The 27,872-nt window shown below is 49.9% G+C and overlaps 10 protein-coding genes across 10 annotated transcripts; 5 read left to right on the top strand and 5 right to left on the bottom strand.

Annotated features, from left to right (window-relative positions):
• Nucleotides 1–401: 401 nt before the first annotated feature.
• AO090120000252 (MIZ zinc finger domain protein) lies at nucleotides 402–2,806 on the bottom strand (the record flags this gene model as incomplete). The annotated part of the gene is made up of 2 exons (XM_023237667.1): nucleotides 402–745; nucleotides 1,009–2,806. 2 exons carry the CDS (start codon nucleotides 2,804–2,806, stop codon nucleotides 402–404), a joined length of 2,142 nt encoding a protein of 713 aa, XP_023092475.1.
• A 2,589-nt stretch (nucleotides 2,807–5,395) lies between these two features.
• AO090120000251 (putative polarized growth protein (Boi2)) lies at nucleotides 5,396–8,473 on the top strand (the record flags this gene model as incomplete). Its single annotated transcript, XM_023237666.1, has 3 exons — nucleotides 5,396–5,453; nucleotides 5,526–5,669; nucleotides 5,829–8,473. 3 exons carry the CDS (start codon nucleotides 5,396–5,398, stop codon nucleotides 8,471–8,473), a joined length of 2,847 nt encoding a protein of 948 aa, XP_023092474.1.
• Nucleotides 8,474–8,979: 506 nt separating this feature from the next.
• On the top strand, nucleotides 8,980–10,656 carry AO090120000250 (uncharacterized protein; the record flags this gene model as incomplete). Its single annotated transcript, XM_023237665.1, has 1 exon — nucleotides 8,980–10,656. One exon carries the CDS (start codon nucleotides 8,980–8,982, stop codon nucleotides 10,654–10,656), a length of 1,677 nt encoding a protein of 558 aa, XP_023092473.1.
• Nucleotides 10,657–11,155: 499 nt separating this feature from the next.
• On the bottom strand, nucleotides 11,156–12,172 carry AO090120000249 (60S ribosomal protein uL14; the record flags this gene model as incomplete). Its single annotated transcript, XM_001823934.3, has 5 exons — nucleotides 11,156–11,188; nucleotides 11,250–11,327; nucleotides 11,403–11,649; nucleotides 11,784–11,831; nucleotides 12,159–12,172. 5 exons carry the CDS (start codon nucleotides 12,170–12,172, stop codon nucleotides 11,156–11,158), a joined length of 420 nt encoding a protein of 139 aa, XP_001823986.1.
• Nucleotides 12,173–12,716: 544 nt separating this feature from the next.
• rpdA (histone deacetylase RPD3) lies at nucleotides 12,717–13,604 on the bottom strand (the record flags this gene model as incomplete). The annotated part of the gene is made up of 1 exon (XM_003190370.2): nucleotides 12,717–13,604. The coding sequence occupies one exon, from the start codon at nucleotides 13,602–13,604 to the stop codon at nucleotides 12,717–12,719; it is 888 nt and encodes a 295-aa protein (XP_003190418.2).
• Nucleotides 13,605–13,954: 350 nt separating this feature from the next.
• Nucleotides 13,955–16,821, top strand: AO090120000247 (proteasome regulatory particle lid subunit RPN11; the record flags this gene model as incomplete). The annotated part of the gene is made up of 5 exons (XM_023237664.1): nucleotides 13,955–14,131; nucleotides 15,503–15,622; nucleotides 15,764–16,017; nucleotides 16,078–16,613; nucleotides 16,673–16,821. The coding sequence occupies 5 exons, from the start codon at nucleotides 13,955–13,957 to the stop codon at nucleotides 16,819–16,821; spliced, it is 1,236 nt and encodes a 411-aa protein (XP_023092472.1).
• A 369-nt stretch (nucleotides 16,822–17,190) lies between these two features.
• Nucleotides 17,191–18,087, bottom strand: AO090120000246 (uncharacterized protein; the record flags this gene model as incomplete). Its single annotated transcript, XM_001823931.3, has 1 exon — nucleotides 17,191–18,087. The coding sequence occupies one exon, from the start codon at nucleotides 18,085–18,087 to the stop codon at nucleotides 17,191–17,193; it is 897 nt and encodes a 298-aa protein (XP_001823983.1).
• A 692-nt stretch (nucleotides 18,088–18,779) lies between these two features.
• Nucleotides 18,780–20,470, top strand: AO090120000245 (protein translocase subunit TIM50; the record flags this gene model as incomplete). The annotated part of the gene is made up of 3 exons (XM_001823930.3): nucleotides 18,780–19,034; nucleotides 19,093–19,824; nucleotides 19,886–20,470. 3 exons carry the CDS (start codon nucleotides 18,780–18,782, stop codon nucleotides 20,468–20,470), a joined length of 1,572 nt encoding a protein of 523 aa, XP_001823982.1.
• Nucleotides 20,471–20,813: 343 nt separating this feature from the next.
• AO090120000244 (putative C6 transcription factor) lies at nucleotides 20,814–21,377 on the bottom strand (the record flags this gene model as incomplete). Its single annotated transcript, XM_023237663.1, has 3 exons — nucleotides 20,814–21,105; nucleotides 21,152–21,235; nucleotides 21,298–21,377. The coding sequence occupies 3 exons, from the start codon at nucleotides 21,375–21,377 to the stop codon at nucleotides 20,814–20,816; spliced, it is 456 nt and encodes a 151-aa protein (XP_023092471.1).
• A 2,554-nt stretch (nucleotides 21,378–23,931) lies between these two features.
• On the top strand, nucleotides 23,932–26,924 carry AO090120000243 (F-box domain protein; the record flags this gene model as incomplete). The annotated part of the gene is made up of 4 exons (XM_023237662.1): nucleotides 23,932–24,113; nucleotides 24,153–26,721; nucleotides 26,798–26,849; nucleotides 26,899–26,924. The coding sequence occupies 4 exons, from the start codon at nucleotides 23,932–23,934 to the stop codon at nucleotides 26,922–26,924; spliced, it is 2,829 nt and encodes a 942-aa protein (XP_023092470.1).
• Nucleotides 26,925–27,872: the final 948 nt, after the last annotated feature.

The raw sequence follows: 27,872 nt of genomic DNA, 5'->3' as shown, positions 1-27,872 counted from the left end.
TGCCATTATGCACTCGTCGGCGAACAAAAAGCTCCACTCCATTGACGTGAACATAAAAAACACTCGGCCACACCGACTCGGCAACAGACCACATCGACTCTACAACCTCACTGGTTGCCGAGGGCATCTTGATACACCGCAGTCGATATACAAGATTGCCGCTCGAGTAGAAACGGAGCGAGCGCTGTCCTATTCCGGCCGACCGAGATTTAGGAAACTTATCCAGATTATGTTTTGATAAATTAAACCTCCAATGGAAAGCACATTGTTCCCGACCGAGTGGTGTCGGTGGCACAGCGAAGGAACTGAGATATTGGAACAACTCCATCTCTTTCTCGCCCGCAGGCCCTCTAGAAAGCAGGTAATTGTGTGGGTCACGTAGGTGGACCTGATGGAGAGAATCACGAAGCGGTTGGGGCGGTATTGTATTCAATGGATGGGAGCCTGGAGGGGGAAGAAGAAGGACAGGCGGGGGATGTGGACGAGGCGGTCGCTGAGACAATGGAGAGGTTGGGGGTTGAGTATGATGCCTCAGATTCACTGGTTGCATGGACGGCCCAGCCCCATTGTTTCGTAGCTCTAGCTGAGGTGGCCCTGCAGTTACCTGTCGTGGGACTTGGACCGCGGGTTGCATTGACGGAATTCTGCCTCCCGGTGGAGGATGCGCAATTTGGGACGGATATACCATGGGCGGAACAGTTGCTTGGGTTGGAGCACCGGTTGCTCTCGACATTGGATCGGACAACTGAAACGTGTAAGTGTGTGGAGTGGTCGGAGCGCCGTTAGTCCAACTCGAACGTCGACTGTGGGCAATAGGAGCCGAAGGATGAGAGCTTGGAGCGTTGGCTGGCATGCGTGCCGTCGGAGGCACAAACTGATACGACGTTGGGGAGGCTACCTCAGGATAAATGGGTGGAGAGATTGAAGGGCCTGACAGCCTGGTCACTGAATGGGGCACCGAAGCTCCACGACTCGCCATCGCAACGGGCAAAGAATGGGAATGTGTACTCATTGTACCCTGCGACACCAAAGGGCCGGGTTGATTGGGCAATGGAAGCGTCATCTGGGGATTGCGGACCTGAGGACTACCTGTGCTGGTAGGTCTGGCCACCGGATGTAACATAGAATCTCTCTCACTTCCGATCGACATGGGCCCATAGGGCAGGTTCGGGGGTGGCCCCGGCTGATGCGTGACAGCTGCAGCGCAAACCGAGCGGTATGCCTGAACGACCTTCTGGGTCTCTTCTTGAATCTGTGCATTAGATACCAGACGCGGTGATGCGCAACGCTGCTGGTAGTACCGTAGGTCTAGCTCCCAGACGGCCTTCAAATGCTCTTCGCTCTTGGATCCGGGCAATGTACGACACGTGGAGAGAAAGACGGTATACGCCAGAGCCCCTGATGTGATGCCGAAGTTCTTCACAAGCTCGTCGACCAACGGTGGGAACTCCCGCTTTCGCACTTCCTTCACATACATGGGCCACTTTTCACCGAGCAGGCGGAGACATTGCCCGGCCTGCTCCACAGCCTGTCCATATCTAGAACTCTGTATCAACCCAGCAAGTGGGGCAGGAAACTGAGCAGACCATCTGAGAAAACCCCCTGAGACCCGACTGTTTTCTACTAGGAGTCTCCTAATCACATCTAAACCACACTCCTGGGGTACGGAATATCCCGGCAACTGGAAAAATTCTTGTGGGGCAAGGCTATGCAGACAATACACCTGATGAATCGCGAGGAACATAGGATCTCGTTCAGCACAAGCTTGGTACAGAAGTTGTGTCCGTGGCTGTTCTACATTTCCGAGACAATCCCTCTGCTTCAGCTGATGCTGGAAATTTTCAAGTGTCCTCAACGATTGTTCGTAAAATGCGTCATCCAGGAGGGGATTGTGGAATGGATTGCGCCGGGATGTATTAGGGGGCTGCACCATCTGTTGTCTAGGGGATGCGGCAGAGGGTGGAAACGCTGGAGATAAAGCTGGGGAGTGTGAGTGAGATGCGTGCGAGTCCCGTCTCTGCAGTTGCAGAGAAATATTGCTCCTTTCCCGTTGATGCCCAGCCCTGGTAGGATTCCCGGCTATTATATTCACGGCTCCAACACCAACTGGTGAAGATGTAGACACTGCTGCCCCAACCTGTGGCTGGTGAGGCAGCGGCGCTGGCCCCACGGTGTGAGGGGACGGAAATGATGTAACCGAGGGACTTGCGCCATTGCGATTGACGATATTGCTGGAGCTGTCATATATTGGAGAAGGGACTACGATCGGGGTTTGGAGGGTACGCGAAGCGGACCGCCGAGACACAACGGTGGTGGTAGCTGTCGCTGCTAGAGGAGGGTCGGGCCCCGCTCGGTCAGAAACGACGTGCCACGACGAGTCCTGCGAAATGGGAGATTGCTGCTGGAACTGCTGCTGGGCGTGACCAGGAGTCACCGGGGACATTACATTCGGCTGCGATTGAGGGGGTAAGGGCGCAGCGGCAGCAGTGGTGACTGACGCGGCATTCTCTTGACTTTGGGATGGCACGGGAAGCACGCGAAGAGAGGACGACTCTCGCATGCCTTGTTGACGCGTCCGGCCAGCAGCAGCAGCAGCATCAGTATCAGTAACAACTTTATCCGAAGGAGCAGTGGTAGCTGAACCGTCAGGTAATTCGGAGTGGCAGGAGAGAGAAGAGGAACAGTTGGCTGCATTCAGCATCCACGATCTCCGCACACCACCTAGAAAAATGTTGGCAGTGGAATTGGACGATTCGACGGAATTTGGGTTAGAATTAACATTAGGTAAGTGGGTAGTTGGGCTCATGATGACAGAGCATCTTCTGGTTCATTTTCTTTCACTTGGTTTTCTTTTTTCTTCTCTTGGACGCATAAGAAATTATTGGAGTCCAGAATGAAATTGGAGTGAGGGAAGAATCCATGTAAATGTGAGAAAGCTGTTTGTCCGGGAGATAGACCGGCATACAAATAAGAAACGATAATTAAGTGAGCGAGAGAAAAAAAAAAAAAAAGAAAAATCCGGAAAAGAAAATCAATATCAATTATTGCGCGTAACATACATACACGCTCTTGTACCGCCGAGAACAGATAATTATGATGCTGTCCCCCAAAGTAGAAAAAGAAAAAAGAAAAGTTCACACTGGTTTGGGAGTTATAAGTTATAACGACCGGTGATGAAGAGAAACTTCCAACGGGGTTTGCTAAGTTGATTGATTACTCACCGTAGTTCAATGCTGTGTGATAGAGCATTTCCGTCCCAAACCGCTTCTTATAGTCTTTTCTTCGGATTTTTGTTTGTATTTTTTTTTTGGTCTTATTTTACCTTCAGTTTGCTCTTCCTTTCTTTTCTTTCCTTTTCTTATTTTTTTTTTCTATTTCTCTCTCGCTTATTTACTCCCTATCAATTGGTTTCCAGATTAGTATTACTAAAAACAACTGCGCTAATGTAGTAAGAGTCGTAGTAATGCTTATTATCCACGCAGGCGGTTAACTGAAACAAGGAAAAAGTACAGTGCAGGTGGATAATCAAAACCAAAAAAAGAAAAAGGAACGAGGAAGAAACAAACTGGTTCTCTCATTAGGCTTAACATTTATGCATGACTATCCTCTTGAGTCTCAGGATTCCCATGCATGACCCTAAGTCAGTTTATTGGGATGAAACGAACCCATCGAGGAAGCCTAATCTTTCTGGACCTGTCAAGTTTCTGAGAAGGCTGCATTAGTTACAAGGTATGTCGATCCCTACCTAGTCCTTTCCCGAGAGTCAAGTGATGGATCCAAGGGAGAGACTTATCAGGTTTATACTCAGTACGCCATGTATGTATCCCTTGGACGGTGTGGCTGGGGGATTGTACTATAGGTAGTACTAGTGGTATCTCGTCTACGGAGCATTCTCGTTTCACTCTGATTGGAGAGAGTGGATAGAGTCGAGAATGATTCTATACATATTGCCTTCGGTGGGGAGAAGTATATCATATCAATCCAGGTTTGAGTTGATACATTGGAGCAATGATTGCCGTTTTCGCTTGTCTGATGCATACATATTGAACAGAGTCGATCGTCATCGTTCTGACTGGTATTTATTAATCTGTTCTATTTAGAGATCCTCCTCGTGGAAAAATGTCAGCCGTTGATCTATGTGTACATATAAATCCATGTAAGGCACCGTTCGTTCCTCTCTTAAGTGAACAGCTGTTCGGTGATGAAGTAGTTGTTGGAGTGAGACTCTGTTGGCTCCAGTCATCATCTCCCATTTCCCTCCCAATTAGGGCTCGGTCACATCTGTCCATTGCCTCACTCATGCTACAGCAATTGAAGAGCACCACCCAACTTGGATTTAATTCTTAAACCTAAGATTTTGGCTCAATCCCCTGTCCCTGTGACTCCGGTTCCCCTTTTGTTCTTACTTTGATCCTGACTCTGATCGTTCGTCCCCATTTCTCCTATCCGACAATACTCTTTCACCTTATACCTCAGGCCACATCCGGTACCCTCAGGCCTTAAGGTGTATATGGTCACAGCGTGACTTCCCGCAGCCTCACCATTAATTCCCTTCTTGGGTCTGGAACTTTACAATTTATTCTCAGCTTTTACTCCTCTTTTGCTCTTCTCCTCTCTCTTCTCCCTCCTCCTTCATCCTCCCTCTCTCCATCACAATCTCACAACCTTCCACCTCGATCAGGGAGGACACTGAAGAGAAGAAGTCAAAAAAGAAAAACAAAGCAAAAAGCCAAGAAGCCCAAAAGAGAACTCAACGCCCAATTTTCTCAAGACTAATTTCCCAAGGGGCCATTTAATTTCCACTGGTGACCCGTGCTGCGTTGCCGCTCAGTTAGCGCCCCTACTGTACGTCGATTACAGCAGTGATCCTGACCGACCTTTGAAAGCACATCTCAAGCGCCTTAGATCGTCGTTTTACGTGCACCTGTTCCTTTCGGTCGATCTGATCCCGGTCCGTAAGAAGAGCTAACGCTTGTTCTTTTTTTATCGCTCCGAACCTAGCCTTCTTACGAGGTCCGGAGGAATTGACCAGCGATCTATATATCATCAGCTCTGACCCTCCTCCCTCTTCCCTTATTAGCGCCACTGGGAAAACGAACTTCCTTCCAGACCCGCCGCTTTTTTGTCCCCGCTAATTCTCCTTCTCGCCCATTTGAGGCAGGCTTGGATTCCTCAACCCAACCCGCATTCTCTACATTCCATTCACTCCCCCAACCTTCGTCTACTGCGACGATCTTCGCCCAGCCATCCGCTGCCCTTGTGGTTGCCAGATATCCCCGCCAGGGCTGCGGCCCCCATGTCCTGCGCAATCCCTCCGCTGTTATCACTGCGTTCTTGTGACGTTTGACCCCGCACTGGCTCTTTAGACATCATTGACTCCGAGGAACCACCGCCAATGGCTCTCGCAACGCCTCCTCGCAATGTCCACCCGGGAGACCTGCTCCTAGTTGTTCGTGAGTGACCCGACCGTGGTCGCATAAAAATTCCGCGACACTCGGTTTGTTTGACACTGACCGTGTTGGTAGATGATTTTGAGGCCCGTGGACCGGATGAGCTTAACTTGCGTCGCGGCGAAAAAATTGAGCTAGTCGAGTTGGATGATGGGTTTGGTGATGGATGGTATCTTGGAAAGGATTTAAACACAGGAACTCAAGGTCTTTTCCCGGGAGGTAAGGTCTCACCAAAACAGCTACTGTCTGAAAGGAAGTGTCGCTAACGCAAGCACAACCCCTCAGTATACACTACCGCTGCCCCAAAGATTCCCATCCGGCCGCAGAAAGATACCCTTGGACCAAATACATTGAAAACCGACCTCCGTAATGTGATAGGACAGGAAATATTTGCTTCGCCTATTAGTGGCGAATCTACGCCCCAAGCGTCCCGACGTGCCAGCACGTCTGATATGAGCGCGCCAGATATTGATGATTCAACGGCCCCGACACCCTCCCCAAAACAACAGCAGAGGTCTAGCTCCTCGCCATTACCGACGTCTAAAATGGCGATCGACATTCAGAAGTCCATCCGACAGTCCATTGATGGTCACTTGAGTGGCCAGGACAGTCCGGTGATGAACGAAACTCTGAGTGTCATCGATGAACACATTACCGATCTGAGTACACCTCGCCACAGTGTGACTGCCTCCCAAGATTCCAAGACGGTGAATGACTCGGCAAGCGAATATAGCAGCACTTTCGAGCACCGAATGTCTTACATTAACGGGCATGAAACCGACGAAGAAGAAGAAAAACAGCCGACAGAGGAACAAGTTCGCCGATGGAACCATTTAGAGACCGCGAAACATTTACGCCAGTTAGGACTTGAAGCCAAACACTGTGACATATTCGAGGACCAGGAGATTACTGGTGATGTACTCCTGGATATGAACCAGGATTTTCTCTTCATGAAGGAGTTCGATTTCGGTGTTATGGGTCGGAGATTGAAGACGTGGCATAAAGTTAAAGCCTTCCAGGAAGAGGTGAAGGGTATTCCGCAGCAGCAATCATCACGCGGCTCATCTTTTGCGACCCCTCAGGATGAACGTGCCCCTAGTCGCGCAAGTCACACTGGCCCTCTCTTTCCTAGAATTCCCAACCTGAGAGGGCCAAACGGCCCGACACAACACCCGCGACTTGTCAGTAGCACTATGCAGAGCAACACGGGTTCTCCCCTGACGTCACAAGCCCCAGTATGGATGGACCACTCTAGGAGACCATCGGCTGCGTCCGTTCGTGAGATCAACCATTCGCGGCGCCATTCTTCGATCGATACCACCAACCGATACTCAGGGGTGGGAGACTCTTCTCCTGCCAGCCACCACAAGAAAAGTTCGTTCGATCGGGGTTGGACCTTAAATGGTGCTTCGGGATCCCAACGGCGTCCCGGGTCAGCTCTCGGAGCGCCAAACGAGACTGCTCTCCCTCAATCTGTGTTTCACGTGGCGGAGTCCAATGGTTCTGACTCGGCTACCGCTGTTAGCGATGACTTAGATCGCGGCTACTTTTCGGGCCCGGAGGGAGATACCCGAAAGAATCGGCGTGTCCTGCAGAAACGAAGCTCTACCTATGGCAGTGTTTCCACACCATCTAGCATCCCCGATGAGCACTTCCAGCTCAAAGTCAACAAACGTCACTCACGTATCAACAGTGCTGATTCGATCAGAGATGCGGCTCAAATGACACCTCCCACAGCGAAAGCCTCCCCACCCAGGGGTCGTTTCAGGAGTTTGAGCACTCGAGCTTCGGACCGACATGGCCAGCAGTCATCTAATCCGCCATCTGCGGAAGAGAAGTCTTCTGGCTCCGGGTTCTTCGCCGCATTCTCTCTGGGTGGAAAAAATAACGAGGAGCAGTCTCAACGCTCAAGCACTTTACCTCTTCAGGGAATCAAGAACGCTGGGCCTAAATTCCGACGTGCTGTTGGTCTCCGTGCCATGTCCGAGGCTGTTAAAGGGATCGATACCTCCGTCGCTCCCCCGTCTCCTAGTAAAGATCCCGAGTCCCCGTCCACTAGAACAGGATCGACAACCCCTTCGACCACCAAGAGCTCAGAACGACATAGCACGGATGGTTCGGGCAAGGCTGTAGAAGGTGGTGCTTCCATGCCACGTGCCCGTACCCTCCGGTCCGGAACCAAGTCGAAGAAAGATACAAGCGCTTATACCCAGGGCCTGGAGAAGAAGACACCGAAAGAGCAGATGAAAGGATGCGACTTTTCGGGGTGGATGAAGAAGAAGTCTTCCAACCTGATGACAACGTGGAAACCGCGTCTCTTTGTGCTGCGTGGCCGTCGTCTGTCGTATTATTACTCTGAAGACGACACCGAGGAGCGTGGTCTTATCGACATTACGGCCCACCGTGTGCTTCGCGCGGATAACGACCCTCTCATTGCCCTGCATGCGACCCTAACTGGTTCCACAGCCTCTCCAACTTCGCCGTCTGGGTCTACTGCCGATGGCCCTTCATCTGATAAAGCCTCGGGCTCGGAATCCTCTCTCCGTGGGTCCAAGCCCGTGGGAGAAGGCCCGTTTTTCTTCAAACTTGTACCACCGAAATCGGGCACTTCTCGGACGGTGCAGTTCACGAAGCCTGCTATCCATTATTTCCAGGTAGACAGTATTCAAGAAGGTCGCTTGTGGATGGCAGCGTTGATGAAGGCTACCATTGAACGGGATATGGAACTCCCCGTGGAGACTACCAATAAACAGAAGACTGTTAGTCTTAAAGAAGCCCGTCTAATGAACCAGCGGCCTCCCGCGCTGCTGCCGACAACTCCCGCAACTCAAGGAACAGAGGAGAAAGACGAACATTTGACGACCACCACAGAGGAGAGCGGCTTGATGATTCAAGGTCTCGGGGATGAGCAAGTGCCTACCCATGGGGACGATGACGAGAAAAAACGGGTTTCGAGCCCTCTTGGTGGCCTTGGTGTCGGCCCGCCCTCGTTGCTCCCTGAATCAGTCGCAAAGGTAGATTGATCGTGTTACTGAGAAGACACAGCCACTGCTTAATCACACTTTGTTTTGCGTGCTTTCAATGTTACCGACCTGTTTGGCGTTTATGTGATATACCCCCATTTGGATTATTTGATCTCAAGCTTACAGTCGTTTCACCTTTAATTTTATCGAATAATATCGTGTTAGCTCTTTGACATCGTTGGGTGACCAGGCTCTTGAAGACAAGAATACATAACGCGCGAGCTCCAGTAGTCAATCTTGTACATGTAATGGACTTTCTAAAATTAGGGCTGATTTAATGCTCCATCAAGGATGATCACCCGCACGCCAAACCCTCCTTTCATGACCCGTCGTTTTAAGGTTTTTTTTTCTTTTACTTTTCTTGCTTTTATTACACCTCATATCAGAGAAGCGCAAGATGAGATTATACTTATTTGACATGGCTTCCCTCTGAAACAAACAAGACCATTAGCGAATACAACACGATATCCTCCGCCAATGGTGCTGCGATTCTCCGGTTTGCCTCCATGTTCCTCCGCCGGCTCCTTTCCCGCGTCCTCTCCCTCCTCCTGCCGCTGGCGATAGCAAGCAGCCTTTACCTCTATTTCTATCCTGTCTTTCATGGCTGCGCGTTTCCGCTCCCCAGGGATGATCACACAGGGCTCCTTTCGAATTCGTTTACCAGTGCGCTCCGCCAACACTTTTCACCGCAATCGGCAGAGAACCCCGCTATCTTCAGACTTCTGGTCCTAGCGGATCCCCAGCTAGAAGGCGACAGCTCTCTCCCGAAACCCGAAGATGAACTTTCTGCTCGGATTCAACATCACTGGGCAACAGTGAAGTCATCGGTGAACAAGACGGAGCCTCGTCAAATCCTCACCGCCATCTCAACCGCAGTAGACTCCCTCGCTAGCGAAGATATCCCTCGCGCCTTCCGTGCAGCTCGGAAACGGCTCGATCTATTGGGCAACGACTACTACCTTGCGCATATTTATCGCACTCTACATTGGTGGAGTCGCCCAACACACGTCACGGTTCTGGGTGATCTGATCGGGAGCCAGTGGGTGACAGACGAGGAGTTTGATCGACGCGGCCGCAGATACTGGGAGCGGGTCTTCAAGGGTGGGGAGCGCATTAACGATGATATTACAGCAACTGGCGCAAGGAATTATAGCGGTAGCGAAGGGCAGAGTACTGAACTAGAGACACTCAATGCTACGCATTCCGCATGGACACAGAGGATCATCAATATCGTGGGAAATCATGATGTAGGATACTCTGGGGACGCAAGTGAAGCGCGGATTGAGCGGTTCGAGCGCGTGTTCGGCCGTGCGAACTGGGATGTGCGATTTCAGCTCCCACTAGAGCAGGTTGATAACGCGACTGCACCCCTCAGTGCTCCCCCAACGCTGCATCTGATCAACCTCAACACCTTGACTCTCGACTCCCCGGCCCTATCCTCGGACATCCAGTCCCATAGCTACGCCTACATTAACGATCTGATCTCTCATCGATTGTACCCCGTGGAAGACCGCACGACATTTACTCTCCTTCTGACCCACCTCCCCCTACACAAGAAGGAGGGTATATGTACCGACGGTCCTTACTTCACATTCCATGAATCAGACGACGAGGATGGCCCCGACGATGTGCCGCGCTTCAAGGAAGGAGGATTGAAAGAACAAAACCATCTCAGCGACCACATCAGCAGCAGCGGAGTCCTCCAGGGGATTTTCGGCATGACAGGAGACGAAAGCGGCCCCGGCGGAGGAAGAGGACGGAATGGACTCATTCTCACAGGCCACGACCACACAGGTTGCGACGTGGTCCACTTTGTGAACCGAACTATAGATACAACAACCGCCGAAGACTCCGAACCACGAAGTTGGAAATGGGACGCAAAACGCTACGATAACGCTGTCGATAACTCTACGCCCGCCATTAGAGAAGTCACTCTCCGCTCTATGATGGGTGAATACGGCGGTAACGCAGGCCTGCTTTCTCTCTGGTTTGATACTACTGTTAATGAATGGAAGTATGAGATCACGATGTGCATGGCTGGTGTGCAGCATATCTGGTGGGCAGTGCATATTGTTGATCTTTTGACTTGTATACTTCTTGTCGGGTATATATTGGCTGGTTCGGGGTCGAAACCAAGCGTTACAAAGAAGATTGAGGTTGGACAGGAGAAGAAGAGGAATTAAGACCAATAGACCTGGGAAGACATGCTGTTTTGGTGGCTCAAACAACCAAAGTTGAAGTGCCAACAACTATAGATTTCTTGTACTTATCATTATATAGGATATGCCCTGTGGACTTGTATATTATGACATAAACCATCCAAAAGAGTACTCTACGATTACACGCAAACGACCCTTGGGTGCGGTTTCGAAACCATCACCAGTAGATAACCAAAGAGAATAACCTACAGCGATACGGAGGAGCAATTACGCACGATGAAGGAAGGTAAGAAGGACGCCCCCATTTTCTGAATTTTTATATTCCGAGTCGCCATATAAGAGACAAAAAGAAACACGTCATAGAGGAAATTGAAGTGACGAAACTCGCGGTTCTAGTATTATCACCCGGTCGTTCCTGATTTTCGTTTCCCGTTCATAGTTGCACCCAAAACGAATTTGATTTGATTCCCCTGCTTGGTATCGAACTATTTCCTTTAATATTTTCCAAGACGGTTCTCCTTGTTTACATGACAACACCAGAGTTGGAAGCGATACGCTGTTGAGATATTTCGTTAGCATGAATATTTTCTGGGATACGGAGGACATGGAATGCTTACAGGCCAGAGCTCAGCAGCCTCCTTTCCGACGGGGCCGGTGATGGCGGATCCCTTCATCTCACCCTTGGCGTTGACGATCTGTACAGGTATTTATTAGCAACGTGGCCTTCTCCTTCAAAGTTTATCATGTCGATATGAACGAAAAATACGTACGACACCAGCGTTGTCCTCGAAGTAGAGGTAGATACCATCGGGACGTCTCCAGGGCTTGCTCTGACGGACGACAACGGCGGGCATGACCTTCTTACGGAGCTCGGGCTTTCCCTTCTTGACGGTGGCCATGACCATGTCACCGACACCAGCGGCGGGGAGACGGTTGAGGCGGGCACCGGTACCCTTAACGGAGATGATGTAAAGGTTACGGGCACCGGAGTTGTCGCAGCAGTTCATGACGGCGCCGCTGTAAGAATAACCCAGTTAGTTTCCTGACCGTCGGGGGTTGACTATTGATGGACGTAGATATATGTAATGTATGGGGTTTTCGTCTCGACATTGGGGGTTCATGATTCGAGATAGGATCGGTTCTCGACGTACCAAGGCAGACCGAGCGACATCTTGAGCTTGTTGCCCGAGGAACCACGACTGTAGAAGAGCGATTCGTTAGCATAATCCCCTGTGCATGTTCTGGCCGTAAAAACTCAAGAGCAAAGAATTTTGTTGGTTCTTCTAACTGTCCCCGCAGCCAGAGTCTGAGTATCTCCCAGGGTTGTTCTTCTGGCCGTCATTCTTTTATCCCTGTCCCTTGTGCGATCCTTCCACCGTCGTTGCCCTTCTCTTTCTTCCTGATAATTGATTTCCTTTGCCCCGTATACCTTGCCCACAAACCCGGTTCGATAAACTCAGACCACCATTGTAGACCCTCGCTCATAGTCGAACAACGCAGAAAAAAAAGAGCCAGTCAAAACTCACCCTCTTCCAGACATCTTGGCTGTGTATCACGTAAACGGTGTCGGATACTAGAAAATTGGCGAAGGAAGCGACGAAGGTCGACAGTATCAGGCGTCGTCGAGGGATTGCTCGGGTTTCCGAATTGCTTTCTCGCTTAGTGTGTCGTGGGTAAAATCTTGGCGCCTCAGCGCTATTGGCCCGTCGAGGGCCCATGGTGAATTAGGGCTCAGTCGATACGCTATCCCCCCTTGGGATTAGAGTGCTTGGATGGATTAGGTAAGCTTGCTGTATGGGGTGCTCTAGACATGCTCTACTACGGGGAGTACTAGTTTTGCAAAAGAATCCTGCAACTTGAGACGATTCGGTGAATATGTATGAATTTGTTGAAGTCTTAGCCAATATATGCATTTGCGCATGGTACATGAATTTTAAAAAAAGAATTGCTCAACCTACAGAGTCAGAGAATAGAAAAGACATGAGACATAGCAGAATACCTTCCTTCATGGATGCAGTAACCCAAACACCATATTGCCAGCCTTTGCGCCCGGAACCCTGATAAACGCCTCTAAAAAGCGGAGCCTATGCCTCGCTCTTGGTGGGCTCCTTCTCTTGAGGTTCACCAGTTGATTCCTTTACTTCCTTGGGTGATTCCTGCTCTGCTTTGGCTGGCTCAGGCACATCCTTAGGAGCTTCTGGGCTCTTTTCTTTGGTCTCAGTTATCTCTACTGTTTCCGCTACCTCACTTGCTTCGGCTGGCCCTGAGTCCTCTACGGACTCCTTCTGAGGGGCCTGTGCATCGGCTGGAGAGGACGGCTCTGTTGCAGGTTTGTCCGTAGCGGGTTTTTCTTCAGCGGGCTTCTTTTCTTCTGCCTGGGCCTCACTTGGCGCTACGGATTGCTCCTGCTGCTCTGTTTCGGGCGCAGCGTTGCCCGCGTCTTCCATAGTGATATCTTCATCCTGTGCCTTGGGGGACGGCTGGCGAGAAATAGGCGCAGAGGGAGCTGCTTGCTCTTGACCATCAATCGCCATTTCCGTTGGTACTGCTGCGGATGCCTCCTCAGCCCTTGATGGTGGCTCGGCGACGGAAGGTGTTGCGGGTGCCTCGGTTTCAGTCTGTGGGGCATCGCCCATCTTCGCGTCGGCGGTAGTATCCATGTCATCGTCAGGTACCGAAGAAGCATCGGCGGGGGTAGCCATTCCGCTCTCAAGTCCAGATTCAACATCAAGGTTGCGATAGTTGACTTGGTTCCTCCGTTTCATTATGCCAGGTTGGCGGCGGACTCCGTTGGCAGCGTTCTCTTCTTCGTCTTCGCTATCACTAAGTTCACCTGGTTTCTCGACATATTGATCGAATCGCCTTTTGGTGAAACGCTTGTCTTTATTTTCGTCCTCATCCAGATCGTCCAAGATTGCATCCGCTTCATCATCCATGCCTTCTACAAGAGGGTCGCGTGGTACGTCCGTCATCTGTACGGAAGGTGCAAACGAAGTTCGCTTAAGGTTCTCGACAACTTGCGCACGGATCTTATCTAGATACTCTTTCGTGTTGGCGTTATCCATATTTGATGGCCGCACATCCAGCTCATAATCCGGAGCAAAGTACTGTTCATGTTAACAACTTCTGACATGAATATGTTTGAGGAAAACGATCTCACCTCGTAGTAATCATTGTAGGGAAGCTCGGAGCCCAAAGGATCCCCAACAAGAATACCAGTCTCAAATGCCCAGGTTCGCGCAACGTTGCGCATTGTGTAACCTCCTCCTCCAAGAATTAAGGTGGGTAGATTAAAGCTCTTGATGAAGTTCACACAGTTGGCATGTCCTCTCATACTAAGGTTGAAGCACCCCAAACGGTCCCCGGAAAGACTGTCACCACCGCATTGGAGAACCACTGCTTCTGGTCGGTACCATTCCATAACACTCTTGATGACGGGCTCAAAAATACTCTTATAAGAAACGTCGTCGATACCATCGCGGAGTGGAAAGTTTACGGCGTAATATTTACCCTGGCCTACACCGATATCGCGGAGCTCGCCAGTTCCTGGGAAGTACTCTCCGTATTTGTGGAAAGAGACAGTCATAACACGATCTGTAGTGTAGAAGGCTTCTTCAACACCATCACCATGATGTACATCAATGTCGACGTACAGCACTCGCTGCTTGAAGCGCAACAACTCAAGAATGCCTAGCACAATATCTATAGAGGATTCGTTAATGAGTCTTCAAGGCACAGCGGGAAAATACGGTTCATTATTACCGTTCACGTAGCAGAAACCACTTGCTTCACTCTTCTTCGCATGGTGAAGACCACCAGCCCAGTTGACAGCAATGTCGCATTTATTGCGATTAAGTCGGGCCGCGCCCTCCATACTACCTCCTGCACTAATTCCGCAGAATTCAAAAAGACCGTCGAAAACAGGACAATCATCACCGACATTATACTTGCTTTGCTCCTTGGCGTAGGTGTCCATGTTATCCGGCGTTACTTTAGAAAGGAAGTCGATATATTCATCCGTGTGGAATTGGGTCATCTCGTATTTAGACGCTGGTTTTGCGCGCTATGAGATTTGCAGGTTAGCAAAGCCAACATCGCGCAGTAACAACTTGGGAGAGCTTGCACCACTTACATAGATTTCCATTTTCTTATAGAGACCGTAGTTCATAACCAAGCTATGTGTCATCCTTATGCGATGAGGCTTCATTGGGTGTCCCGAGACGTAGGCATAGTTACCAACGTCGGAGTCGTAGAAATATGCGACCTTCTTGCCACGGTCTGACCCGTTGGCATTGATCGGGTCCAAGGGAGCTAAGGAAGTCATCTTGGATGACAATGTATGAGAGAGCACCGATAGCGTTCGCTCAAATTGAAATTAGGAGATATATGCCTTGGGGCACGGCGAATTCTCGGTTCTGCTGGTGATGTAAAAGGAAGATGTAGAGGATGACGGGCTGGAGACAAGGGGAGGGGTCCAGATACTTGGTAATCAGGTCCCGGTTTTAGATCGCCCTATCAAGGGAAGAGAGGAGAGGGAAATAGCAGGATCAAGAAGTTATGATAAGTGACTGGACCGCATTCCCATGGCCGGGGAGAATGAGAAACGAAGGTCGAAGCGAAGGGGAAAGAAAGGCGGGAGCGCCAATTAACGGTCCAAAGCTGTGTCCACCGCCTTCGTCAGTTAGGCTTCTTGGAGCTCAACTGCGGCTTCACCTCCAACCACCATCTCTTATCGCTTGCATCCCATTTCAACCCCCCTCATCTACCTTTTAGTCATTACTCCATTATCGCGTTATTTGCGAGCTCCCTCCCACGTTGCAACCCTTTGACATCCCGATCAACTCTTCTGTCTTTCGGGGCTTCCCTCTAGGAAGCTATCCTTTACCTTTACATCGCCGATACTTATATTCCGTCAGCAGCTATGGAGCGACTTGGTCGGATGCTTCAGGCTGCCCAAAGCATGGGCATGGGTGGTGCTGCCCCCGGTGGTGTAAGTCGAGCCTCGACATTCCTTAATCACTGTTCTCCTAAGGCGGTTCTTTCCGTGTACCTTATGTGGCGCTGTACTCGATTAAGATTCTATCCGAATTACACACCTGTGAAGCTATTATACTGATATTTTATTATTTAGGATACCCCTAACCTGATCGATAACTCCGAAACAGTACATATCTCATCGTTGGCTCTGCTGAAGATGTTGCGACATGGTCGGGCAGGTGTACCTATGGAAGTCATGGGTCTGATGTTGGGAGAGTTCGTGGATGAATATACAGTTCGAGTAGTGGATGTGTTCGCGATGCCTCAGAGTGGTACTGGTGTTAGTGTCGAAGCTGTGGACCCCGTCTTTCAGACCAAGATGATGGACATGCTCCGCCAAACAGGACGGTAAGCTTTGACTAGGCCTCTAGCCTTACTTGGAGCGATATTGATTCTTCGATTATGCAGACCAGAAACCGTTGTTGGCTGGTATCACTCTCACCCTGGTTTTGGCTGCTGGCTCTCATCTGTCGATATCAACACCCAGCAATCCTTCGAGCAGCTCACCCCGCGCGCTGTCGCCGTTGTCGTTGACCCTATCCAGTCCGTCAAGGGCAAAGTTGTTATTGATGCTTTCCGACTTATTCAACCCCAGACTGTGGTCATGGGTCAGGAGCCTCGGCAAACCACATCCAATTTGGGTCACCTGAATAAGCCGTCGATCCAAGCACTCATCCACGGCCTGAACAGGCACTACTACAGCATTGCTATCAATTACCGTAAGACAGGGTTGGAGGAGAACATGTTGATGAATCTGCATAAGCATGTTTGGACGGAAGCCTTGCAGATGAAGGATTTCCATGAGGAAGGCGAGCACAACGTCGACCGCATGAAGCAGCTCGTCAGCCTCGCCGAGGGCTACGAAAAGCGAGTTAAAGAAGAAACGGAACTCAGCAAGGAGCAGCTCAAGACAAGATATGTCGGAAAGGTCGATCCCAAGAAGCGTAAGTCATATTCGGAACTCCAGTTTTGTTTTCCTTATACATATTAACTATTGTTATAGACATCGAGGATGTAAGTCAGCAGTTGATTGAAGATAATATTGTCGCAGTCTCGCGGCAGATGATCGATAAGGAAGCCTCAGTTGCCAGGCAATCAAATGGAAAAGGCGCTCAAAACGGTGCCAGTATGGAGGTGGATGAAGACCTATAGATGATTAGTGAGTATTATGAGGAGTATCATAATATCTGTTCCTGCAACATGAGATACAGGACAGTAGTCCTGTCTCGCAGGGGCAGCCATCATGCACGGAAACAATTATAAATGAATGACGTTTCAACTTGTACTATTCAATCACCGCATAACTACGACTCAGTCGTTGTGCTAGCTTCGTTGTACGGTTTGACTATGACACATATTTACATATAGATCGGCAACCTTCTTTGATTTTAGATTGTCAAATTCAATAAATAGCGAGTAACTATTAAACTCTATAATGATGAACGTTTATATGTTGCTCTATACTTTCATAATCATTTGAAGATCCATCAGTCCAGACCGAACGACAGGTCACGGTGATCATTATGGTCCGAATAATGAATCAGTTTGAGGCGGAACATCATTGACTCTACCACGCTCCATCGACTTCAGTTCGTAAACCATGGGAGTTTCCATGTCTTCCTCGTCGCAGTCTGTCCATCCGCGTTCGGGACCCCAGGCAATCTTCTTCTTGGCTGCTTTGGCTTCATGAAGTAGACGCTGCATCAACGCCCCGTTCTTGCGGACAGACGGCCACCCGTCAAACTCCACATATTCTAAGCTTGGCATTTTGGCGAGAACATCGCGAAGTATTCCACCAGAAAATTCAGTGTAGAAGTTCTTGGAAATCCGGAAGCCTTCAAACACTGGATGCGAAGGATCGACCTCAATAAACACTTTGAATGTCTTAGCACGAACCATGTCTTCCAGACCAAGACGGCGGGTGACTTTCCAAGAACTGGGAGGTGCTGTCCAGCTGGATCCTAGGATTAATTCGATAGTAGCGATGGAGGGCCGGTATCTAGGCGGTATCATACTGACTGTTGGCATTCGCGAATAATCCTGCAAAGAGAAGAGACGGAATGTCTGGGTGGTATAGAAGTAGTCGGAGGCCTCATTGTGCACACGTCGAGATACTAGGAAGAGGTTGATACGGTGGGATGTCGGAGATAGTGGTGGATTTTTCTTCGAGGAAGCTCCCACACTGCCCTTGGTGTGTAAATGCGCTCGCTTGCGGCGAGGGGTAAAGAGAAGGATATGATATATGCGCAAACGTAACTCGGATGGAAGGTCGAAGAAGGGAAACGGACCCAACGGCGCTGTTTTCTCTATATCCTCCTCATTTTCCTCGCCCTCAGCCTCTCGCAGCTCGACCTGATCTGATTTCGGCGGTGGACTCTCGAGGTGTACCTTTTGCAGGGCCTCTGATATAGAGTCCATGATGGCTGAAGATCGAATCTAAAAGAAAGAGAAAAAAATACGCGGGGAATATTCTATTGGAAAAGGTCTTTTATTTCATAAGGTTCTTTGTCATGCCATTGTTGCAGTTAAACAGTTAACTGATCTTGCGAATTAACGGAGTACACTTTTTTTTTTGCAAGGTGGGTAGCGAACATCAAACCACCATTTATATAGAGAGAACAATTTGTATCCCACCAACGGGGCTGCAGCTGCACAGATATCCTTCGCTGCGGCTCTTGGGTGCAGGATAGAAGCAAAACTTCTTTTGTCTCCCCAGCTAATACAACCCGGCATGCATCAAGAGGCTTGTTGGGTCAAATTTACCGTCTGGGTTTCAACTTTCATAATTTGGAAAAGAAAAGAAAAAGAAAAGGAGGAAACCGGCAGAAAGTGGAAGATTTTATAGGCGGTGCTGCGCGGTGGGGCCTTGCCGCTCGCCGTACCTCCGACAGCGCAACTTTTCCGAAGCTCTGGCACTCGAACCGGTTATCTTCTGGACTTCGACAAACGGACTCTCAGACTATCAACGTACTCTAACGCGTCTGTTGGCTTGGTCTGGTGTGCTAGGTCCTGCTACAACTCCCGCTCAAGCTGCCCCCCTTGTGCAGAGCATGAGTACATTGTTATATCTTACCTATCCTTAATTACATCACACTTTTTTCTTTTCCACTATGCTTAGCCGTGCAGTATTGCCTCTGACGAGGCCCAACACCCTCGCCTCTGCGGTTCGTTTATCCGCCTTGCCAATTACCCACTCTCGGTGGTACGCAAAGAACAATAAACCCAAGGCTCCTTACAAGCTGCCCGAGTCTGTCAAGTCTCCCAAAGCCGACCAGTCTTCACAACAAGAGTATTCGGCCTCTCAAGCTGAATTCGACACCAATGCGGATGCACAAAGAAACACAGCCAACCAGACTGCCGAATCTGTGAGTAAATCGTCCTGACTATGGATTTCGCTTTCCATAGCTGATTGACTTCGACAAGGCCGAATCTAGCCAGACGGGTGCTGAGAAAGCTGCGCCCCAACAACCACTTCCCGACCTCACACAAGGCATTCCCTCCACCCTTGCCGCAGAATTAGAAGCTCGCTCGAAAGGCCGTGGACCGACTGCGCTGAATCTCACTGAAGATCCTTCCCGCTCCGAAGATTACACAGATGATGGCCACGGCGGCGATATTCCCAAGGATGGTTATGTCTCGTCTCTTGATCGCCGAAGGGCCCGGATGGCCAACCTCATGTATGCCCTTTTCCTGCTTGCGGGTGCAGGTGGTGCTGCCTATTTGGGGCGAAACTGGGATACTGAAGAGGAGGCGAGACTTCATCCGGATGTCCCCTCAGGCTGGAGTTTTGGGCTTTGGTACAGCCGCGTCAAAGCTCGCTTTGGCGATATCACCAGCTACTACAAAGACCCCGCTTTCCCGAAGCTGCTCCCTGACGAAGACCCCAATCTCCGCCAGCCCTACACTTTGGTGCTGAGTTTGGAAGATTTGCTTGTGCACAGTGAATGGAGCCGTGAACACGGATGGCGGGTTGCCAAGCGACCTGGAGTCGACTATTTCCTTCGCTACCTCAATCAGTACTACGAACTTGTTCTTTTCACCAGCGTTCCGAGCATGATGGCAGACCAGGTACTTCGCAAGCTCGATCCTTTCCGTATCATCCGCTGGCCATTGTTCAGGGAAGCCACTAGATACAAGGATGGAGAGTATATCAAGGTACGTCTTATCAAACAGATGATGCAAATATATTGTACACTTACTGATCGCCCCTGTCTAGGACCTTTCCTATCTCAACCGTGATCTGTCCAAGGTTATCCTGATCGACACCAAGGAGGAACACGCCCGCCTGCAGCCCGAAAACGCTATCATCCTCAACAAGTGGCACGGCGAATCTAAGGACAAGACTTTGGTCGCTTTGATTCCTTTGCTTGAATACATTGCCGGTATGGGAGTGGAAGACGTTCGTCCTGTCCTGAAGTCGTTTGAGGGCACCGATATCCCCGTTGAGTTTGCCAAGCGTGAGAAGGCCATGCGGGAGCGGTTCCAGAAGGAGTTGGGCGAGGAGCAGCAGAAGCGGCCCAAGTTTAGCATGGGCAGCTTAGCATCTGCTTTTGGCTTGAAATCCACCCGAACCTTGGACGGTGAGACGACTCCATCTGAGGGTCTCGCCCAGGGTAAGATGCTCTGGGATCAGATCCGTGAGCGAGGTCAGAAGAACTACGAGATGATGGAGAAGGAGATCCGTGAGAACGGTGAGAAGTGGCTGGCTGAGATGGCCGCCGAAGAGGAGAAGGCTCGGCAGGAGCAGATGAACCAGATGAAGGGCTCTTTGACCAGCGTGTTCGGTGCTGGCAAGCAGTAATTGTTTTCCTGAAGATCTAAAATGGAAGCAACACTCATCTCCCGATTGGGTCTTTTAATGTGTACCTGAGGTGCTTTTTTTTATGGGGGTGGGGTTATGATTAGAGGTTCTCCTTTTTTTGCTCCTGAGCATCGTCATGGGTTGTTTGTAAAATAGCATTTGGTTCATTATATGTCTTCTGTATAAATGAGATTATAAGTTTAATGTCTTCAATGTCTTTGCTTCCGGGATATATATACTTGCACTAGACACCGTATTTACGTCTAAAACTAACATATATATAAAGTTCACATTGGGTATAATTGAAAGAGAATTCCTCCCGGTTCGTCTTTAGCATGCTACATCATGGTAAATTCACGTCCTGGAAAACAGAGACATCCCAGATACCTGTCATATCAAACGGGAAACCGTCCATCGTACCAAAAGTCCCCGAGATGGACATCATGTCGTCAACAATATCATTATTCGTCTGCGTCTCGGGAAGCGAAATCGCAGCCGGATTCACCAAGCAATTATCAGGCTGCACAACACCACTGAAGTTGAGGTCAGGGGTGCTTCCGTTGCCAGGGAGTCTGTTGAGGATCCGATCGCAGTGGTCCAAACACATGTCCGCTACATCCCAATCCTCCTCTTCTCTGACACGGCGCAATATACTTCGGAACATCTCCACGTTGTTGATACAGGAGCGAGCTACGTCCGTGTCTGTGGTTTCTAACGCGCAGCGGACGAGAAGAGTGGCGGTGGATGTGAGGTGGAAGGCGCTGTCTGTGACAGAGTTAGATATTGAAACAAAAGGATCCTGCGGGTTCTAAGAGGTTGTCTCATACAGGGCAGCCAGAATTCCTGGAAGTTCTCTTTCCGGAGTGAAGAGATAAATTGCACGATTTCTTCGGCGGAGCGTCGGCATTCCGTTTGGAAGTAGCGTCGTGCTTCTGGGTTGTCGGTATCTGCACTATTGACCTCCTATGATTGATCGATTAGACATGAATTCGAAGTTGCGCAGTGTTTGAGACTTACATTCAGTTCAACTCTGCTTACAAGCATCTTGACGGCCAGAAAAGCCAGCTGCAAGCTACTTGTCCCTGAGATACGTTCCTCCGTACTAGTACTTGCTGGGGACTTCAACCAGTCAGGGAGCGAATCCTCCCACATGTCGAGATCAGTTCTGATCTGTCGTAATCTCTTGGAAGTCTCTCGTGAAACTCGGTGTTGCAAGCCGTACACAAGAGGCATGAGCTCGCCAAGGATCTCTGTCAAGCGACACAACGCAATGTGGCAGTGAGCGGCCCTCACGCGCTCGTTAGTGCGACCATTCGGCGACAATAAACCGTCAATTGTGGGGAGTGGGACATCGTATTGATTCTTGGCGATTTGAGGAGGTACACCGTGACCAAAGCTCCCCCTTACAACTGGGTCAGCGACATAAAAAAGACCGCACATAAAAGGACTTACCAGCGATCATGTATCACAACACCCCACCACAACCGTATGCGATGATCTTTCTCCCTCTGAGAAATCTTCCAGTGGCTGGGGTCTCGATTCAGGCCAAGGCAGTGAGCGAGAGATATCATTCGACCGCAACTGATGGCATTGCCGGTCATGGAGAAAATTGGCCGCCCGGTTAGATCAATCAACGCACAACTTATAGTCGACAAGCCTGGGGCAGAAAATTCTTCGTGGAGAGCAGCCACAGTCATGTTGACTGCATATCGGACATCCGGTTTGGGGTGGCAGGCAAGCTTCGGCACATGTTTCCAGTAGACAAGCGACATGGAATAGACCTGACATATAAGAGACGCTGGTGGTTCGCCTGGGACTTCTGAAATGTATGCCTCCCAGAAGCTGTCACCATCAAAGATTGGGAACGCTACGTTGAACCTGTCTATAAAGCTGCAGGTACAAATCAGTACTCAGTTGCATCAAGAGAGGATCAAAAGCGTACAGCCTAACTAGATCACGCCTGAAAGGCCCAAGTATTTGTTCAAGAATTTCTTTCTGGTTCTCTCCAGGTGGGATGCCGACTCGCATACCCTGTCTCCGCCTAGATATAGTAGTATAAAGGATGGGTTTTCTCGGATCGTTCGAGTACACATTGTACGGATGACTGTTAGGGTCCTCGTTCGTATTGGAATGTTCTGGAGGCATAAACTTCTCGATTACCTGAGCGTCATCCGCAACAACGGGACCAACGATATGAACGGATTCATTGTGAGGGTCTTCAATTCCTTGCCGTCGGGTTTCGTTTCCGCGACTGTCCACTACGGAACTCGCGCGGGGTAGGGTAGAGGTACTTTCTCGTGGACGACTGGGAGGCGAATCGCTGTGGGGGGTACGCTTGCGCTTCTGGCCAGAAGGAAGGCTTTCACTGGAATTATCGACGGACCATCTCTTGGGATCGGGGCCATTAGCAATGGACGTATCGTGATTGGTTTCTTCTTGGTAATGACAATCTGCTCCCTGGACTCGGCATAGGAGACATGACTGGCCTGGGATATCCACCGTACATCGGGACTTGCGCTTTCTACACAAGTCACAAGCCCTAACTTTATGAGATCTGTATGGCCTTGCACCGGCGTTAAATCCCGGGGTGACAAGCTTTTGAGTAGCAGAACTACTCTGAGCAGTCGCAGGTGGCATGACGATTCTCAAATGGGCTTCTTATCGAACCAAGACAGCGATTGTTAGTCTTGAGGGCCCAATTGAGAGTCGCGTGCGCGCCAATGAACTTATCCGAGGTTGTCAAGGAAATGGCGCTTGAGGTGCAGGCGGAGAGGAAGATACTGTAAGGGCTGGCACACTTATCAAGTTTTAGGTCATGAAAACCGACTAGCGCGCGGTCAATGCAAGCGACATCGAACCAGATGATGTTAGTCGCGGTGTCGCGCAAAGGCCCTCATAGTCCACACTACTGTTCTGTGACTCAATCTGGGGGTTAATCAAGACATATCTGAAGTGACAAATCGCGGAGGTCTGCTTAGCTTTTCTCCTCCCAGACGAAGTTCCCATTTTCTTATCGGAAAGTGTGGGGAAGATGAGTCAGCCATCGGGACCAACCACGTGCCTTAGACGTGGCTCTCTATTTATATCCCACGCCTTGGAAAATGCTGTATATCGTATGGACTCTTCCCCGCGATCATGCCCGTTGCTCGTTTCTTGTTGCTGTCTGGGGCATCGGGGATCTTACTGAGGGAGATCTACATTTCTGCACATCATTAATTCGGAACGTTTGAGCCTAGTCTGCGTCTCATCTCATGTACGCGCTGGCACCAGATCATCGTTGCATTGGCGCTGGGAGACACAGCCACCGGGCCGCTAAGTTGGCGCCTCCGTCTTTCCACAAGCGCTCCGGTTGATTCTCCAAACTTTGCCCCTTTACTGCCTAGAGACCCCCATGGCGATGTGCAATTGAATCCGGTTGTATATCCTTTCCATCAAATGTAGACTTTCATGAACTGATGACCATGGAGGAGGATGTTCGGCTGCCCAGTGCTGAGCGGCTCGATGGTCCTCATAACGACCCTGAGCAGCTACCGAGTACAGGCCCCAGCCAACAACAGAACGGCTCGCTTGGGAAGAGCCAATCGCGGTCAGGTGAGCTGATCTCATCTCTTTTCAACAGTTTACCTCGCACGGTAATTGAGCAGTAAGTTATAATTTTCCTCTCGGCCCCAACAGCTAGTAGGGCGACTTTTTGCGCCCGTCAGCAAAGACGTCTCTTGTACAGCCTGTTTTCTCAAGATAAGAGCTGTTTTAACCGGCTATGCAGCATCCTTTATGCCGTCGATGCAAACACTTTCGCGTCTCTAGCATTCTTGAACCGAAAATGGAGGCGGATCTCAGATTCGCCTTTATTATATGCTCATCATTTATCACGTTGCCCATCCTTTTCCTTGACAGCAAAAGCTACTTCAGATGTAGTCACTTCAGATGACCTTGCTATCCTGAAGCTGAAGTTTGGGGCAGAAATAAGACGCAATGCATTCGAGGTCTTCCTTAGACCCCGCCAAACCTTGGTGAAGCTTATTTCAACGTCGATGAGTTCTTCGACAGCTTTCCCACACGGAGAGGCTTTTCGTTTTGCTTTTTCTCCTAATGCTCAATTGGTACTCTGTATAAGCTCTTCGAGGATCATTGTCCTCGATGTGGCATCTGGATCAGCTGTAGTGAGACATGAACTCAAAACCTGGAGACGTCCGCTGAACGCTACCATCCTGGATGATGGTTCGCTTCTTGCCGTGGTATCGTCTAGTCATCAAGTCAACATTTATAGTTTGTCTAACGAAGAAGCAAGGCACGTTCAAAATATCAAGTTGAATGATGTCCCACAGGCTCTAGCATTGTCTCCAACAGGCGGTGTTCTTGCCATCGCATATACCGACAGGATCGAAGTATACGCCATTGGAGAAGGAACACTTGCGACCGAACGAAGAGCCGTACGCTGTACTGGCGTGGATTCGATTACGTTTTCATCAGACGGAGTCATGCTACTCGGTTCGTCTGGCGATAGCCAAAATACCAGTCTGGTCACTATCACAGTACCGTTTTACTCAGAGCCTGTTACCGATATCTCTGCGAGAGAGGCACATACACGCATGTGGACCACTCAGATTCTATTTCCTGAGATTATACAAAACTACAGTCATGCTTGCCTTCTTCCACTACATGCCGAAGGTGACGGTAGTTGGATCTTGGGTTTTGATAAAGAGGCCGCGGCATTCAGGGCGGTCGGGGCCAACAATGTGAATTCTGGTACAGTATATTTCGTGAGTCCGACGTCTGGGAGTGGACTGCAGGAATCTCCGCCAATCATGCTGCCGACGGTTGATTGTACTGGAGAGCTTGCCGCCCTAGGTTTCCAAGGTTCCGGTCTCTGGGTATATGGTATACCGGACCGCCTTGATATTGCACCATCAAGTACCTTTGCAGCCGCACTTTGTGTTTCGGACAATGGACCAAGTCACCGAGAGGAGGAGATGATGCCCCTACCAGATAATGCGCGACGATTACAGCACTCTATCGCCAAGCCGAAGATGCTTATCAGGGGACATAGGATCAGCGATATTTCTGGAATTACTGCAGCTTCCTGGGTGCGACATGCCGACACTTCCGCTGACCATCGTAGGTTGGTGGCAGTGGCACCCGGCGGCATTAGCCCACCGACAATTGGTGAAGAAGATGTTCCGGTTGATGGAGGACGAGTGCTACTTTTGGATTTCGAGCGATCACCAAAAGACGGGGAGTCCACTGAAATCAGTATTGAAATTGGCGAGACGGAGCCGAAGATGCTCCACGAACCAAATACTAGCTTGGATACAGAGGTTGAGCTGGAAAGAAGAAGAACCCGCCTGCATCGTGGCAATTCTTCCCACCGGGCCAGAACTCTTGCTCGTGAATCGTACCCAGCAGCTATTTCGATGAGCCAATCCCCACCGTTGGTCATTCGTCGAAATAGTTCTTACTTCTCTGTTTCCTCAAATGATGTGGGTGATGGTGATACGCCTCCTGTTCCAGACACTCCCTACGACAACACGCAGCCGCGTTCCCAAGATACACTGCGTCGCGCTGCCACCGCAGCGGCTACCAGTCGCACACGGTACAACCCACGGTATCGTGACGAGCCACGGCGTGTTTTGGATGCGAGACAGGTTCCTCCAATATTCCAGGTCCCTCATGAAAGTGACGCCGATAACTGGGTTCCCCCTCCCCCTCCCTATACTCGTGAGCCCGATGCACCGCTTCCGGAGTATCTTAGAAGAACCCTTCTTCCCACCAGAACTGAACCTGTACAAAGAGTCAGCGATGCACCGGATCAACTTCAAAGGTCTCAGACCACTCGCCTGGAGGATATGGCCGAGGAGCCTTTGCCTCGGAGTCCTCTACAAAGATTGAATACCATCAGTGGATCTAGATTAGCCTCACTAGTGCGGAGAACAACCAGGGCTTCAGAGGCTCCTGGCCTTAGCCGAACACAAAGCAATTTAGTTCGAAGAGCCTCGACCCACCCGTACTCTCAGAATGGGGATGTGCCTAACGTGCCGTCGGTGCCCCTGCATCTACAACCGCAGACCACGGCCACTTCTCAAGAGATTGATCAAAATACTGCAGGGATCCTCGACGCAGCGAATCTCGATTACGCTGCAGCTGCGACGACGACGACGACATTGCCAGCTCCGGCGCAGCAAGCATCGCTCCAAGAGACTCAAACTGAGTCCGTAGTGAACCCAGCAGAACTTCTAGAATGGCAAGACGCTGTACCTGAAATCCCAGATATGCTGCCTAACCTCAACCATCCCTATTCCCTCTCATCACCCAACCTACAGCTCACAGGCCCGCAGTACGCTTCTCCCGAGGTTCCACGCGATTCATGGCTACATACCGGGTACCATAGGTCGATAAGCCGGCGCACGCAATCACAAGACATTCATCAGGTGTCGGCAACTATACCACCGCTTAATCGCCGGGCATCCACCGACCCTACACTCTCCACGAGCTCCCAACCGTCAAACGACCTCTGGAGAAGGCGTATAGAGGAATGGAACGAACGCACCATTTACGAAAGAAATAGAAAAAGAAATAAATGCATAGTGATGTAGCTGGCCTTGCCATTGAATGGCTTACTGCGAATGGTTTCGGTTTTTCTTTCTCTTTCCCATTTTTCTCTCTCTGAGTGTCTCTTTTCGTACTACTTCATTTAGAGATACCCAGTTGAACTGAATCAAGACGTACAGCGGCTGATCAGTCGTATACGGCTGCTGCGCAGCACACGAGACTAAACATGGTTACTAAAACTCGGCGTTTACAAGGAAACGTTGAATTACTTCGGACTTATATTGTTCGTCTAACGATTACTATCGTAACGGGTCTCTATGCACAAATAGTAGGATGGAAGCCCAACCGTAATACCTGAATAATGTCGACCTTTTCAAGCGTTGTTGTTCTCTCCTTTACCCAGAGCCTTGTCCAAGGTCGCCTTGGCGCTGTCGGCAGCATTGGCAGCCTGTTCTTTGCCCTTGTTCAAGGCGTCGTTTGTAGTCTCGCCTGGCTTTTCTACTAAGAATGAGCATCGTATAGTGGCGTAGAGGAGAACAGAGCTTAAGTTCCATATCCGTTACCTACCGTAGACTGTGTATTCGTTAGCTAACTTTCCTATATATACCTAAAAGAAATATCAAGGATTGGGTACATACGTTTATTCAATTGATCCTTGGCGGATTCAGTGGTATCGTTAAGATTCTTCTTGAGCTTATCGAAGTCCATTGTGCTTTTCTGGTATCGATTGTGATACTGTCAGTTACCACCAGAACTGCATATATGACCAGATAAGTCACATACCGATTGAAGAAATATACTCGAGACAAAAGCAGCACACAAGATATGTATGTTTACAGATAAACAAAATATG

This window comes from Aspergillus oryzae, chromosome 5 (genome assembly GCF_000184455.2).
Source record: "Aspergillus oryzae RIB40 DNA, chromosome 5".
Lineage (NCBI taxonomy): Eukaryota > Fungi > Ascomycota > Eurotiomycetes > Eurotiales > Aspergillaceae > Aspergillus > Aspergillus oryzae.
This window is presented reverse-complemented; position numbering and strand designations above follow the sequence as displayed.